Below are 12,800 nucleotides of genomic sequence, written 5' to 3' on the forward strand. Positions count from 1 at the left end.
TGGAAATCCTCAATGTCAGGGTCTGCACTGTCGAAAGAACACCTGATTGGATGGTTGCAGCTAAAGTAGCCAATCAAAATGTTCTTTTCAAAGTAGACACTGGGTCTCAGGCAAACTTGCTGCCCTATTCGGTCTTTCGTAAATGCAAAGCAGAGACAGTCCTGCAGCCAAGCAGCTCCATTCTTCGGTCCTACAGCGGGGACGAGATTAAACACTTCGGCACGGCGACCTTACCAGTGGTGATGAACGACAAGTCCGGAACTTTCACTTTCTTTATCGTGAAGAAAAGCAAGCAGTCAATACTTGGACTACACGCAACTGAGTCGCTGGGACTGGTGGTGCGTTCGGTGGAAGCCGTGGACACGGAGTGTTCTGAAAAAGTACTGCAAGAATTCCCGCAGCTCTTTCAAGGTACCGGCTGTGTTGCCCGTCCATACCGGATGGTTCTGCGCGAAGATGCCATACCAGTGATACAGCCAGCGCGACGTGTTCCGTTGGCATTGCAAGAACCACTGCGGGAGGAGCTGCAACGCATGGAAAAGGCCCACATCATTCAAAGGGTCAACGAGCCAACAGACTGGGTGAGCCCACTAGTTATTGTTAGGAAGAAAGATGGCAAACTGCGGGTCTGCATGGATCCTAGAAACATTAACCAGTACCTGAAGCGGGAACACTACCAGATGCCAAAGCGTGATGATATTGAGGCGGAGCTCGCTGGCGCTAAATACTTCTCTCGTCTCGATGCAAATTCTGGGTTTCATCAGATTCCATTGGATAAGGACACATCAACAATTTGCACATTCGCTACACCGTTCGGGCGTTACCGCTTCTTGAGACTGCCGTTCGGGATTGCTTCAGCACCAGAGGTGTTCCAAAAAACATTGAGCGAGGTATTTGACCGAGCCCCAGGCGTGCGCGTGTATGTCGATGACATTCTGGTATGGGGTGCGACACGTGAAGAACACGATGAGCGCCTCCGTGGGGTATTGGAACTTGCAAAGCACGCTGGCTTAACGTTCAATGCCAACAAATGCAAGTTCGCTTGCACAGAGGTTGAATTCTTGGGCGACATTATCAGCCAAGACGGGATAAAGCCTAATCCTACGTTTACAGCATCATTTGCCGAAATGACAACCCCGGCTGATAAGACGGCTGTTCAGCGAATGCTGGGGGTGGCCAACTACTTTGGGAAGTATATTCCGCGTATGGCTGATAAGACCAAGCTGTTGCGAGATCTTATCAAAAAGGACACAATCTTTCAGTGGACAGAGAAACACGCCGCTGAATGGGCTGCTCTTTGCTCTGTTTTAAGCAGTACACCTGTGCTGGCAATTTTTGATCCAGCTAAGGAAACAAAGGTCAGCTCGGACGCATCAAAAAACGGTCTAGGAGCTGGGCTTTTGCAACGTCACGGGGATAGCTGGCGACCTGTCGCCTACGCATCGCGTGTCATGACTGAAACGGAACAAAGGTACTCGCAAATTGAGAAAGAAGCACTGGGAATTACCTTTGGCTGCGAAAAATTTCACCACTTTGTTTATGGAAGAAAAATTGTCATTGAAACGGATCACCACCCACTCCTAGCAATTGCATCGAAAGATATTGGCGATATGCCGCCAAGGCTTCAACGTTTTTTTTTTACGCTTGATGAAGTACGATTATTCTCTTCATTTTGTACCAGGGAAACAGTTGCTGCTGGCCGACATGCTGTCGAGGTCATCGCCCAAGGAATCAGCGGACACCACCGGCTTCCCAGACGACGTAGAGGTTCATGCCGTTGGAGTGGTCACGGATCTGGTGAGCAGCAGAACAATGACTAGACTTGTGGAGGCTACTGCAAAGGATCCTGATCTACAGTCTGTTATAGGTTACATTAGAGACAACAGTGATCTGTTCGGCAGCCTGAAGCCATTCGCTGCAGAGTTGTCCTTCATAGAAGGAATCGTGTTAAAAGGGACGAAAGTAGTCATTCCAAAGTCTATGAGGGCAGAAATGCTTCGACGTCTACATGAGGGTCATTTGGGCTTGAATAAATGTAAAGCAAGAGCTCGACAGCTAATGTTCTGGCCCGGACTCTGCTCCGATATCGAGAGGATGTTAAACGGTTGTACTGTCTGCCAGAAATACGCGTACCAACGACAACGCGAGCCTTTTTTGATGCGGCCAACACCTCATTACCCTTGGTACAGAGTCGGCGTGGACATCTTCCAGCACGGCTGTAGTTCTTACCTGTGCGTGTACGATGCCCTCTCCAACTTCCCGGAAGTTGAACAACTCAGCGACACCACAGCTCGCACTGTTATTGACAAATTAAGCGCCATCTTTGCCCGCTACGGGATACCAGTAGAAGTTTGCAGTGACAACGGTCCCCAATTCTCCTCCCACGAATTTGCTGTTTTTGCATCCAGGTACGAGTTCCAGCACGTGACTTCGAGCCCTGGATTTCCACAATCTAATGGACTTGCCGAAAAAGGCGTTCAAATTGTGAAAAGAATCATGAAAAAGACGCAGGAGACACGTCAGGACTTCTGGTTGGGACTGCTGTCCTACCGGTCGACTCCATTGGAGGACGGTCGTTCACCGGGTGAGCTCCTGCAAGGCAGAAGACTGCGCACGCTGCTCCCTGACTTCAGCCGCCAGCCAAAGACAACTGTCTTCAAGCGCAAGCCACTGGATGCTAATGCTAAATCTCTACCGTGCCTCAAGAAAGGAGAGGTGGTTAGGATTCGTGACAAACAGTGGACCCGCAAAGCGCGAGTAGTGGGACCGGCTGCCCCGCGGTCATACCGGGTCATTACGGAAGATAACAAGCTGCTTCGCCGCAACAGAAGGCACCTAAACTCGACGCTGGAACCCTTCGAGAGCGGCATAGCCGAAAGTGAAGAGTCCGACAGTGAGTGCGAGCCCGTAGACGAGCACGTGCCCAGCCCGAGACTTGTAGCGGCGCCAACTACGGACGGGCAGTCGACGCCAACAGTAAGGCGGTCCTCCAGAATCAGGCGCCAGCCAACCTGGCTACACTACGATGGTAACTTCAACCAAATAACAACTCGCTGACCTTTCAAAGAACTAATAAACAGGGGAAGATGTATCGTGCAAGATACGCATGCGCAGTGCCTACCGGCAACGTCATGCACTGACCACTGCCGGTGATACCAGCACGTGCCGGCATCGATCAGCCACTATAAAAGCGAACACCTTCTATCAATAAACGTTCATTCTGTTCTGGCATGTCCTGACTGATACAATTGTCGGCCAATAATTTAATTAAAAATGTGATTAAGCAATGTTTCTCTATCCTCAGATTACGCACTGAATTTTCAAAGTAGCAGTTTCAAACCAACCCAAGGAATGCCGATTTCCGAGAGTTTCTTGAAAAAAAACTTTCCTTTAGAGCCCAAAATAAAACATTTGCGACATCCGAAAGTTTTTAAGAGTCTATGCGTTCCCACGCCCTTGTTTGAATGCCGCCAAACGCGCTCGTATTGCAGGAAATCAGTAACACTAAGCAGCGACGTTAAACAAGAGCACTGGGCAAAACTTTCATTTCGCAATGAACGCGGGCGCTACTTTTTGCTAGAATCGTGACAGGGCAACAGGAGCACAAGCACAAATAACGCAGGGCTTAGCGGCGTTGAAAAATGATCTTTGCTGATTCAGGCACGAATCTAGTTAAGAACGGCATTAAGGTCTTCATTTATGAAAGATTAACTGCTAGCGCGGTAAATGCCAACATAGAATGACATGATGATGACATAATCGGTATTTCCGCATAATTTTCGAAGCACATTCCGGGCAAAGACAGAGCGCCAAAATGATCACGGCTTGCGCAACGTCTTGTGTGTTTGCATGCCTTTTCTTTCATGGGCCGCCACGCAAGTTATACAGAGTTTAACTTAGGTTCAAATGACCGCTTTTTGATAATCTAACTGAATCACGCCCGTAATATACCTTACACTGACTTTGAGACGGCCGTGTCCGTGCTTCCTGTCTTTTTAGTGTGTTGATAATGAAATAAGGAATTTAAAAAGTCTAAATGAGCTCATAGAGGAAAGATGGTCCTGCACCCTTCATTGGCGGAGCTTTCTTTTATTCAAAGCCCTCCCTTAACCAGTATAAGCGTATATTTCTTTTGCGTCAGGAAGGATTGCCTTTAGTTCGAAATTAAGAACAGAGCCATGAAATCGATATCAAAGAAGAACTGTCGATAAATTCAAACGCTGGTATTTTTTCTAACTGACGAAGCGCTGCTGACGCCTTCTTTTCTCCCTACCATCTCTAAACTTTGAATGACCCGAGATAGTCCGGATATACCAGCCTACACTGCGCCCATATCATAGTCGTATTTGAAAAGGTGAGATTAGCATGTATGTATTGGCTGTGCGTTTAATCTCAATTCGTACACTTCCACATACTGCGGTTCAGTATGGAGTGTGTAGCTAAAATTGTGAATAACTTTATGGGCAAAAAGCGTCTCCCAATCTTTCTTTCTCCACCGTCTCTCTTGTCAGACGGACATGTTTAGAACACACACACACACGGGGCAGTTCTTTCTTTTCAGTCACAAGCCTTAAAGGAAGTCGTATGTATAACGGACGCTTTTAAGCCAATGTTCCCAATTCAACTCGCACGGTGTTCATAGCAACGTCCAGGCTGGGCAGTGGTCCGGAGTTTAGGCAGTCACGCCACCAGAAACTTATGTTGGCAACATTTTATGACCCCAAGAGCAAGCGGAACAAAGTACATGTTTTCCCTGCGATGCCCAAGTTAATCGGGCGTGGGAAGCTCGTTACCGACACACGGCATCCATCTATCGCTCGTTTCGGCGACGACCTCAGCTATACGACCGCTGCTTCACGTGGCAAACTTCGCAGTCGTTGATGGAATGGGCAACGCCCCGGTACACGCCTTTGAAAATGTTCATGTAATTCTGGGATTCTCTGCTGGCGTCGTTGCCTTGCACGGGGCAAGTAGAGACTTGGAAATAATAATAAAATAAAATCTAAGGACAATTACGTTTCTTCTTATTGCGAAATTTGAGCGCAGCTGTTTAAGCGTTTTTGCGATACACTGAAGTAAATAATTTTATAGATGCTTGTATTCCTTTATGTACTGTTACAAAACATTCTTCATTTTTTTTTTTCATGAGTTATAGAATGTCTCAAAGGAATAGAAAGAAGAGCCACGAGCGAGCGGGGCAGAGCTCGTGGCTCTTCGTTCTCTTCTGAGAGATTTTCTCTGGCTCGTGACTCTCTCTTAGCTCGTGGCTAGTCGCTCTCTTTCGCTAGGTTACATCGGAAACGGCACCAATAGTAGAGCGACTCGACCGCCGAACAGGCGCATAAGAACTGTGTTCTAAAAAGAAGCATGACCTCAAGCGATATCGGATCTCAGGTCATGAAGGAAGCAAAAAGTGTGGTCTGGAAAGAATTTCTTCACGACATTATGAGACCTACACGGAACAGATAAATTGCTGTTAATATAGCCTGAAGCAATCCTTGAACTGCGAAAAGACGGCAGGAAATGAAGTGTGCCTAAAAGCAGTCTTACACCAATCGTTTATTGGTGGCAACGCTGCTTCCCTGCCGTGCGAGGTGTCATAACGGACGGAACGCAGATGGGTGGATACTTGCACAATCAGATCTTGTTCAGAGTCTTAAAATCTTTCGAGATCTACTTGTACAGGCTTTAGATCACACGTTTGACTGTGCGGATGTGGTTGAATTCTGATCACATCCGATGTGTTGTCATCAAATTGTGTTTCTACTGTAACGTATGACGAAGATCGCTGTAAAATCTGCACAGTATTATATGTCATGCAGCTGAGCTGCTCACACTGCGGCTACTGCTACTTACCTAACATGCAGAGCATTACATACATTGGCCAGGGACCCTTTATTCTTAAAAAAGTTTACTAATAGTGTCCTGAATTCAATTCGATTGAACCGAAGCGTATTGAACTAAATGATTCATGTGCCCCGGTATTAAGCGCACGTTATAGAGAGCCAGATAGTTGACACTACATGCAAAGTCCATAGAAATGCTGCGTTCTAAGTTTACCCTGTGTGAAGAAACCAAGGGGGGAGTCGATGCCCTCTTCCAGTTTAACGTGAAAGAGTAGTAGTAAGTGGACCGACCCGAAAAATCCGCAGGATGCCCACATGGCGACTGGCGCAACATAAACTACTTCTCCGAACAGTCGAAACACGGAAAAAAAATGACAGCGATGGCGAAGTAAATTGAAGAGTAACAGAGAGAGAGAGAGAAAGGCGTTTTCGGTTCCAAAGGCATTTTTCACCTTTCGTGTCTCGAGAGACGTAATTGGGGGTCGGAGGGGGGGAGGGAGCGTTAAGCGTCAGCAATAAGGATCTAGGCGTGACTTGAACTGGAACAGAATAACTGTAAAGTAGAAAGTCAGAAAATCAGAAAATCAGTTTCAGCTGTTGCGCAGTACATTCCAAGCTGGAACGCCCTACGCGTACGTATTTCTGTTGTTTTTTTTTTTTTTTTTTTTTTTTATGAAGCACCATATCACTCTGCATGAGGCAATACGACATCCAACCACACCTCTCTTTTTTTTTTTCCAGCGGCCTCTAGTGAGAGTTTGGAGATCGAACTCCCCACACCCTTGTGAAATATCCTTTCGAACTTGGGTTTTCCTGTCAACGATCCAACACTTTTTTCCTCATCGCACACGTACTCCTGAAACCAGGCCTCATTCAGCACTGCTCTCATCTACGTCTGCTTCTTTGTACATGTCGCCTGAAATAATGATGGGTTGCCGTCACAATTGGGAATAGCCGACGTTTCTGACAGCAGCCTTGTCGTCGTAATTTCGAAACAGGACATAATTCATTTTTCAATACTGAACTTTGGAGACATTTCCAAACAGCCTGAATTTTTTTTCCTCCTTTCATTCCAGCAGCTACATTGATCTTCGTTTTAGAAATTTCGACTCTTGTTCGATCACCTTCTCTCGACGAGAGGGTTCCGTCTGTACATCAGTGAATGAAATCCAGGGTACATGCTTTGTAACATTTCTTTTCGCGTTTCCTTTCTCGTGGTCCTGTTTCGCTAGTGGCTCTTTCCGTGTCCTAGGTGGAGACGGATGACACGAATGGCCGATTTAGTGTACAAATAACGCTAAACTAATTTAAACACTGAACATGTGGATTGAGGAATGATCTTCTAACAAGCCACCATTACGACTAAAACTTTTCAAAAGTCTGCAATTAATTTCTTAGGGGAATATCTCTCGCTCCTAAGATGATAAAGAAAGACCAGAAGCATAGGCCAATGTTTCTAATTTGCATGTGCTTCCTTTACGAGCGGCATGGCATTGAACACTAAAAGAATCCCCCCGAGAATTCCTGATGTTCAGAGCACTTCCTTGTTCTTTATGGCCTCGTCAATAGCTTGTGTGAGAGGACGAAACATTTCATATGCCAGAATCTGCAATGGGAAGAAAGAGTCAGCTATCTTGAACACCGAGTGCATGAAGCATCTATCGGTACTATCCACGTTTATGAAAATTGCAAAGGTTAACGTATTCCCATTGAGTGACGTGATGTTCTTTACTGGTAACCAACAGAGGGTGCTACCGTCCTGAAAAGATGTTCATCGCTAAAGTGACTTCGATTTTTTAAACTAGAATCAGTGATGGATTTTTACAACGGTAACACTGATTTGAATCCATCCATCTTGATGACCACAATATTGTTACAAGGATGTACTTAATGTAACAGCACTGCGATAGGCTGAACTCGACGCTAACACTTCAGTAGCCGTGCAGTGTCCACTCTGTCAGAGTCGTCCTCTTTCTCAACGCTTTGTCGTGCCCGTGTTCCTCGGCCGTCGTCTTTGTCACATCACTTTGGTCCCGCGTTTCCCGGTAACGCTACCCCCCTCGACAAAAGGCAACGTCCCGGTGCGTATTAGGCGTGCGATGTGGAGGGGGAGTAATATGGCTTTATGCGGGCGACATGTACGATTTCGGAAGTGGGTGTAGCAGTCGGTGACTTTGGGTGGAGGGGTGCAATCTCATAGGTCACGTCGGTCACTGGGCGTACTACACGGTAAGGACCTGTGTAGTGGGGCAGAAGTTTTTGACACAACCCCACACGACGGCACGGAAGCCAGAGCAACACCAGAGATCCGGGAGGATAGTGCACATCGCGGTGGTGAGTTTCGTAGCGGCGTTTTTGAGTTTCTTGAGAGATGGTGAGATTGTGACGAGCAATCTGGCGAGCAGCGTCGGCTCGGGCGATGGTATCGCGGGCATAGGTTGTGACGGGGCCAGCGGCGGGAAGCAAAGTGTCGAAGGGCAGTAAGGGGTCTCTTCCAAAGAGAAGATAGAATGGAGAGTACCCAGCAGTGTCATGACGCGAAGAGTTATATGCAAAGGTGACAAATGGCAGACTTAATATCGCAGTCGCGATGACTGTCGGATACGTACATTGCGAGCATGTCGGTGAGTGTGCGGTGAAGACGCTCCGTAAGGCCGTTCGTCTGAGGGTGATACGCAGTGGCGACGACAGTTGGAGTTGCGGAGGTAGATGGAGCCGCGTCGGCTGTCATCGTGACGGTTCCGAGGTGACGGCCATTACGGAGATCAAGCGTCAGATTGTGTCGAACCCGCGACCTCCACCAAGATGACGAGGATGTACTTAATGTAACAGCACTGCGATGGGCTGAACTCGACGCTAGCACTGCAGTAGCCGTGCAGTGTCCACTTTGTCAGCGTCGTCCTCTTTCTCAACGCTTTGTCGTGCCCGTGTTCCTCGGTCGTCGTCTTTGTCACATCACTTTGGTCCCGCATTTCCCGGTAACAATATTATTTTCTCACCAGAAGTAAATGCCTGTGCTCTGAGTAGCGGGAGAAGTAAAATTTACGGATGTTTTTTTTTTTTTTTTTTTTTTTTTTTTTTCCATCGCGTTTATGTAGCGCCCTTAATAATCTATGCAATATTGCGAGAACAGAGAGGGTATAAGCAAATGACTCAATCAAAACATGAATATGAAGAAAGCCAAGCGGAAAGCGCACCTGCAGACTATTAAGCACTGGTTACGTTTCGTTGTTCTCAAGGAGCAGAAGCTCTCCCCGGTTTTTTCAATAGCAGAAAAATGGAAAGTAAGCAAGAAGCCACAGTGTCAGCAAAAAGCGAAAAAGAAACTTTCCTTGATTCTCAATAGAAGGCGTGCGCTTTTAGGAGCTTGGCGAATGGTGGTAATTTATGTTATTATCTGCGTTTTTCTCAGCTTTATCCATTTGTCGCAAAAGTGAGGGCGAAAAAAACTACGAAAGAAAATAGAGTTTGGCTAACGATAGAATTCGCTTCCGCATGTATCAAAAGACTGACAAGCTCATAAGCCACAACATAAGTTGCTCATTCCCATTTCTTACAGAGACAAAGAAAGCGCTCTAAAATAGAGGCTATCAGAATTTTCTTTCATTTTCAAACTACTTATTCACAAAGACACGTGCTTGAAAACAGACAGGAGTTTCTAAAACTCAAAAATTTGCTTAGACCAATATTCTCGTACCAGCACAAGGGACAGTAATTTTCACCATAAAAAAAAGTCTACCGGAGCGCACCATAACCACTATTTTCACTCTTACTGTAACTTCAGTTATTAGTATTTCAATAAGATCAATGCGCATGTGAAACTATGCGTGCAGGCAGATGCCAGTAGCTCGTGGAACATGGTCATGGTTAAAGATACCTTGGGCACATGGACACCATCTGCAGAACATTGGACTTGATGACAAACTTTAAGTTCTTCTCGTGCTCACATGCGATATGCATTCAGTACAATCCAATAATAAACAGATAATAGTATATTCTTCGTAAAATTATTTTATTCAGTTTTTTTCTGCACTCTTCTGTTACCGGCTTACTCTTTCTAGGCTCCTGTATGACGTAAAACTGCACGCCAGCGTTTTTAGAGTCCGGGTAAAAATGTAAATCTCTGTCTTTCATCCAAAACAGCTCTCTTTTTCCTTTTTCACGTGTGTATCCAAGTGTGTTTCCGAATGCGCGCTGAAGAAGATAAACAACTATGGTCTACATGACATTCACTAAAAAGCAGCACAAATTCATTTTTTTTTTGCATTAAAAAAAATTGGGGAAGGGGGGACACGTAACTCCTTAGTATGTTACGCAATGCAGCACATGCATTTTTCTACAGTCCTATTACCATGTATGGTGGTTTGTTTTTAGAATAGATCCGCTTAAATTCACTCTTTCAACGTTTATTAAACCGGCTGAACACAAGTTTCTTTTCGAAACTCGGCCCTGAACTGTTTGAATTCGTCGTTTACATTTATTATTTGTCGCGTATAGCACAGATAAGCATAACCTAAGCACAGCTAAGCATCACCGCTAAACAACAAAAATACATGGCAAAGGAAGCAATTTCGTAAGAGTTTCTTTAAATACCAGGCTGCTATAACAAACACCTCAGCCTAATATTTACTGACAAGGTCAGTTGTTATGCGAGTAGGTGACGATGTTCCATATCTACGGCGCGATAAACGAGAAAAGAGAGAAAACATATAACGAAAAACACAGCGCTGACTGACTGACGTTTTATTGCTTTTCCAGCCGTTATATATACCCCACTGGAAGGCAGAGATAGAAATCAAGGCACACAGAACATGAGTACTCATAATATTCAGACCACTACAGGGACGCGTCAACATTCGCATTCTATGATAAGCTGTCTATTTTTTGTTTTTTCCTTTTTTTTCTTTTTTTTTTTGACAACGCTGTCAGTGCTGTGTTTGTTGTTATATGTTTTTTTTTTCTTGTCTCGTTTATCGCGCTATAGATATGAAACAATACTTACTGCCTCCTACTCTCCGTTTCCTTAAACTGGTTTCATACGCTGCCCACGTTACTTGACTGTGCCAGTAATATTTACCCCATGGAAGTTTTATTTCTGTTTCAATACAAGCACCACAAATAGTCGTGCGTACCAATTTTAATTTTACGCTTCAGGCGACGCCTGCCTATTGTTTTCGTCTCAGCTCAGGTGCCAGCGAGACAAGTCCTGAAAAATAAATAAATAATGAACTGTCTCTTGCATGAGTTGCATGCAAAAATGTAAAAAAAAAAAAAGAGGGTTTATTCCTTGCCCGTCCCAGGTTCGAGCGCGTGCGAATCTGGCCGCGTATTGTTATCCCTTATCCTCTATGGATCGCGGGGTCCGCTTCCCCCGGGACGGTGCCAATCAGCCGCATCGATTCCTGGTCGGTCAAAGCGGCGTGTCACAGGGCAGCAGGCGGCTGTGCCGTGACAAAAACGATGAAGGAAACTTTATCTTGAACTCTTGCGCCCTCCCTGGGGGCAGTCACAATCGACGTTCTTTCAAAAGTCCATGAGTTGAAATTGTTAGAAAAAAATTTTTTTTTTTCGTAGAGAGAAAATCTTTAAGAAGAAAGGAAGAGAGCGAGGAGAATTATAGACAGGATCGGAGTAAGAGCCGAGAAGCCCTGATTACGCTTCAAGAAAGATTCGTTTCGTGGCGTTTCCATCCTTTCTTGAAAAAAAACTCAGGTGTTTTGCTCGAATATTTATTGGCTTGGAAACCCCTGTTTCAACTCTACTGGTGGTCGATGAAGCAGGCGCATAATTGGAAGGAACGGCAGCACAGCTTTCCTTATCGAGCGTACCCCGTACGTGGTACCTCTGCATACGCGAGAAATGAGCAAATAACATTCACTGCTGCTTTCGAGCTGCTCCCCTTTCTCGTGAGTCAAGTGACTGCAAATATTTCGTGTGCACGTTGCAAGTGCACGTATAACTAACTGCATAACTTCCTGGTTGTCTGGCGTACAATTGGCGCAAGCGCAAGCATAAAGGAGCTATAATATGCTGATGTTAACAACTACGCACGTCAGTGTACCCGGCACGATGAGACCCTGCCTTGTTCAGTCGGCGCCAGCGTGTTCAAAAACCCAATAATCACGTAGCGATTATTTCGTCTTAAGTTTTGTCAGGTCCTTTGGGAGCACTTAATGGCCGCATAGTGTCGGGGTGAGATTAAATCTGGAAGAAAAAAAGATATTGAGATGCCAGGATCTTGTAATCAAGGAGTAAATACTCATTGATATCCACCCAAGCGCAGCCATACGGTTACAAAGCAAAGCTTTACAGCATTCTCAGAAACTTCGCAGTTAACGAAAAATTCGCCCTGGCTCGGGATTAACCCTAGACCACCGCCCTTCCGATGCGGGTTCGGGTTCGATCCTCTAGCCAGGACGAATTTTTCTTTAACTACAAAGTTCCTGATTAAGCTGTACAGCTTTGCTTTGTAGCCGTATGGATGCGCTTGGGTGGACGTCAATGAGTAGTTACTCCCTTATTACAAATCCACTTCCTATTGATGGATTCCCCTGAACATTCGATGAATGCAAGATCTTGTTCTTATCTTTCAGATGAATACAGAACTAATTTACCAGACACATCGAGAGGTGGAATCCACAGAAAAGTCATGTTTGTAAGTGGGGCTTCGTGGAGTCGCTAGGCGATAAACAATTTACGGCCAGCATTTACCACAAGGGTAGTGGATTAGGGACCTCACTAGTTCCCACGCCTCTCTGGCTCCTTTCAAAGACCAGAAAGGCCAGAGGTAAAACGAACTGATGCAATAACATCGGCGCTTCTATGTGATCTCTCGGGCCATGGGAAAAAGGAAGAAATAGCATGCGTGGCTAAGCGATTTTCTGCTTCATCAGAAACTGAATGGTAATCCTATTAGCTCATAATCCTGCTGGCCTTAAAGAGCACTGAGTAAAA

General features: G+C 45.6%; 1 protein-coding gene across 1 annotated transcript; it reads left to right on the plus strand.

Moving 5' to 3' along the window:
• Positions 1-449: 449 nt before the first annotated feature.
• LOC146199307 (uncharacterized) lies at positions 450-3,237 on the plus strand. The gene is made up of 3 exons (XM_084594774.1): positions 450-581; positions 1,682-1,797; positions 2,409-3,237. The coding sequence occupies exons 2-3, from the start codon at positions 1,772-1,774 to the stop codon at positions 3,055-3,057; spliced, it is 675 nt and encodes a 224-aa protein (XP_084450900.1). The 5' UTR covers positions 450-581; positions 1,682-1,771; the 3' UTR covers positions 3,058-3,237.
• The last annotated feature ends 9,563 nt before the right edge of the window (positions 3,238-12,800 follow it).

This window comes from Amblyomma maculatum, chromosome 2 (assembly GCF_055883805.1).
Source record: "Amblyomma maculatum isolate TAMU_Amacu chromosome 2, ASM5588380v1, whole genome shotgun sequence".
Lineage (NCBI taxonomy): Eukaryota > Metazoa > Arthropoda > Arachnida > Ixodida > Ixodidae > Amblyomma > Amblyomma maculatum.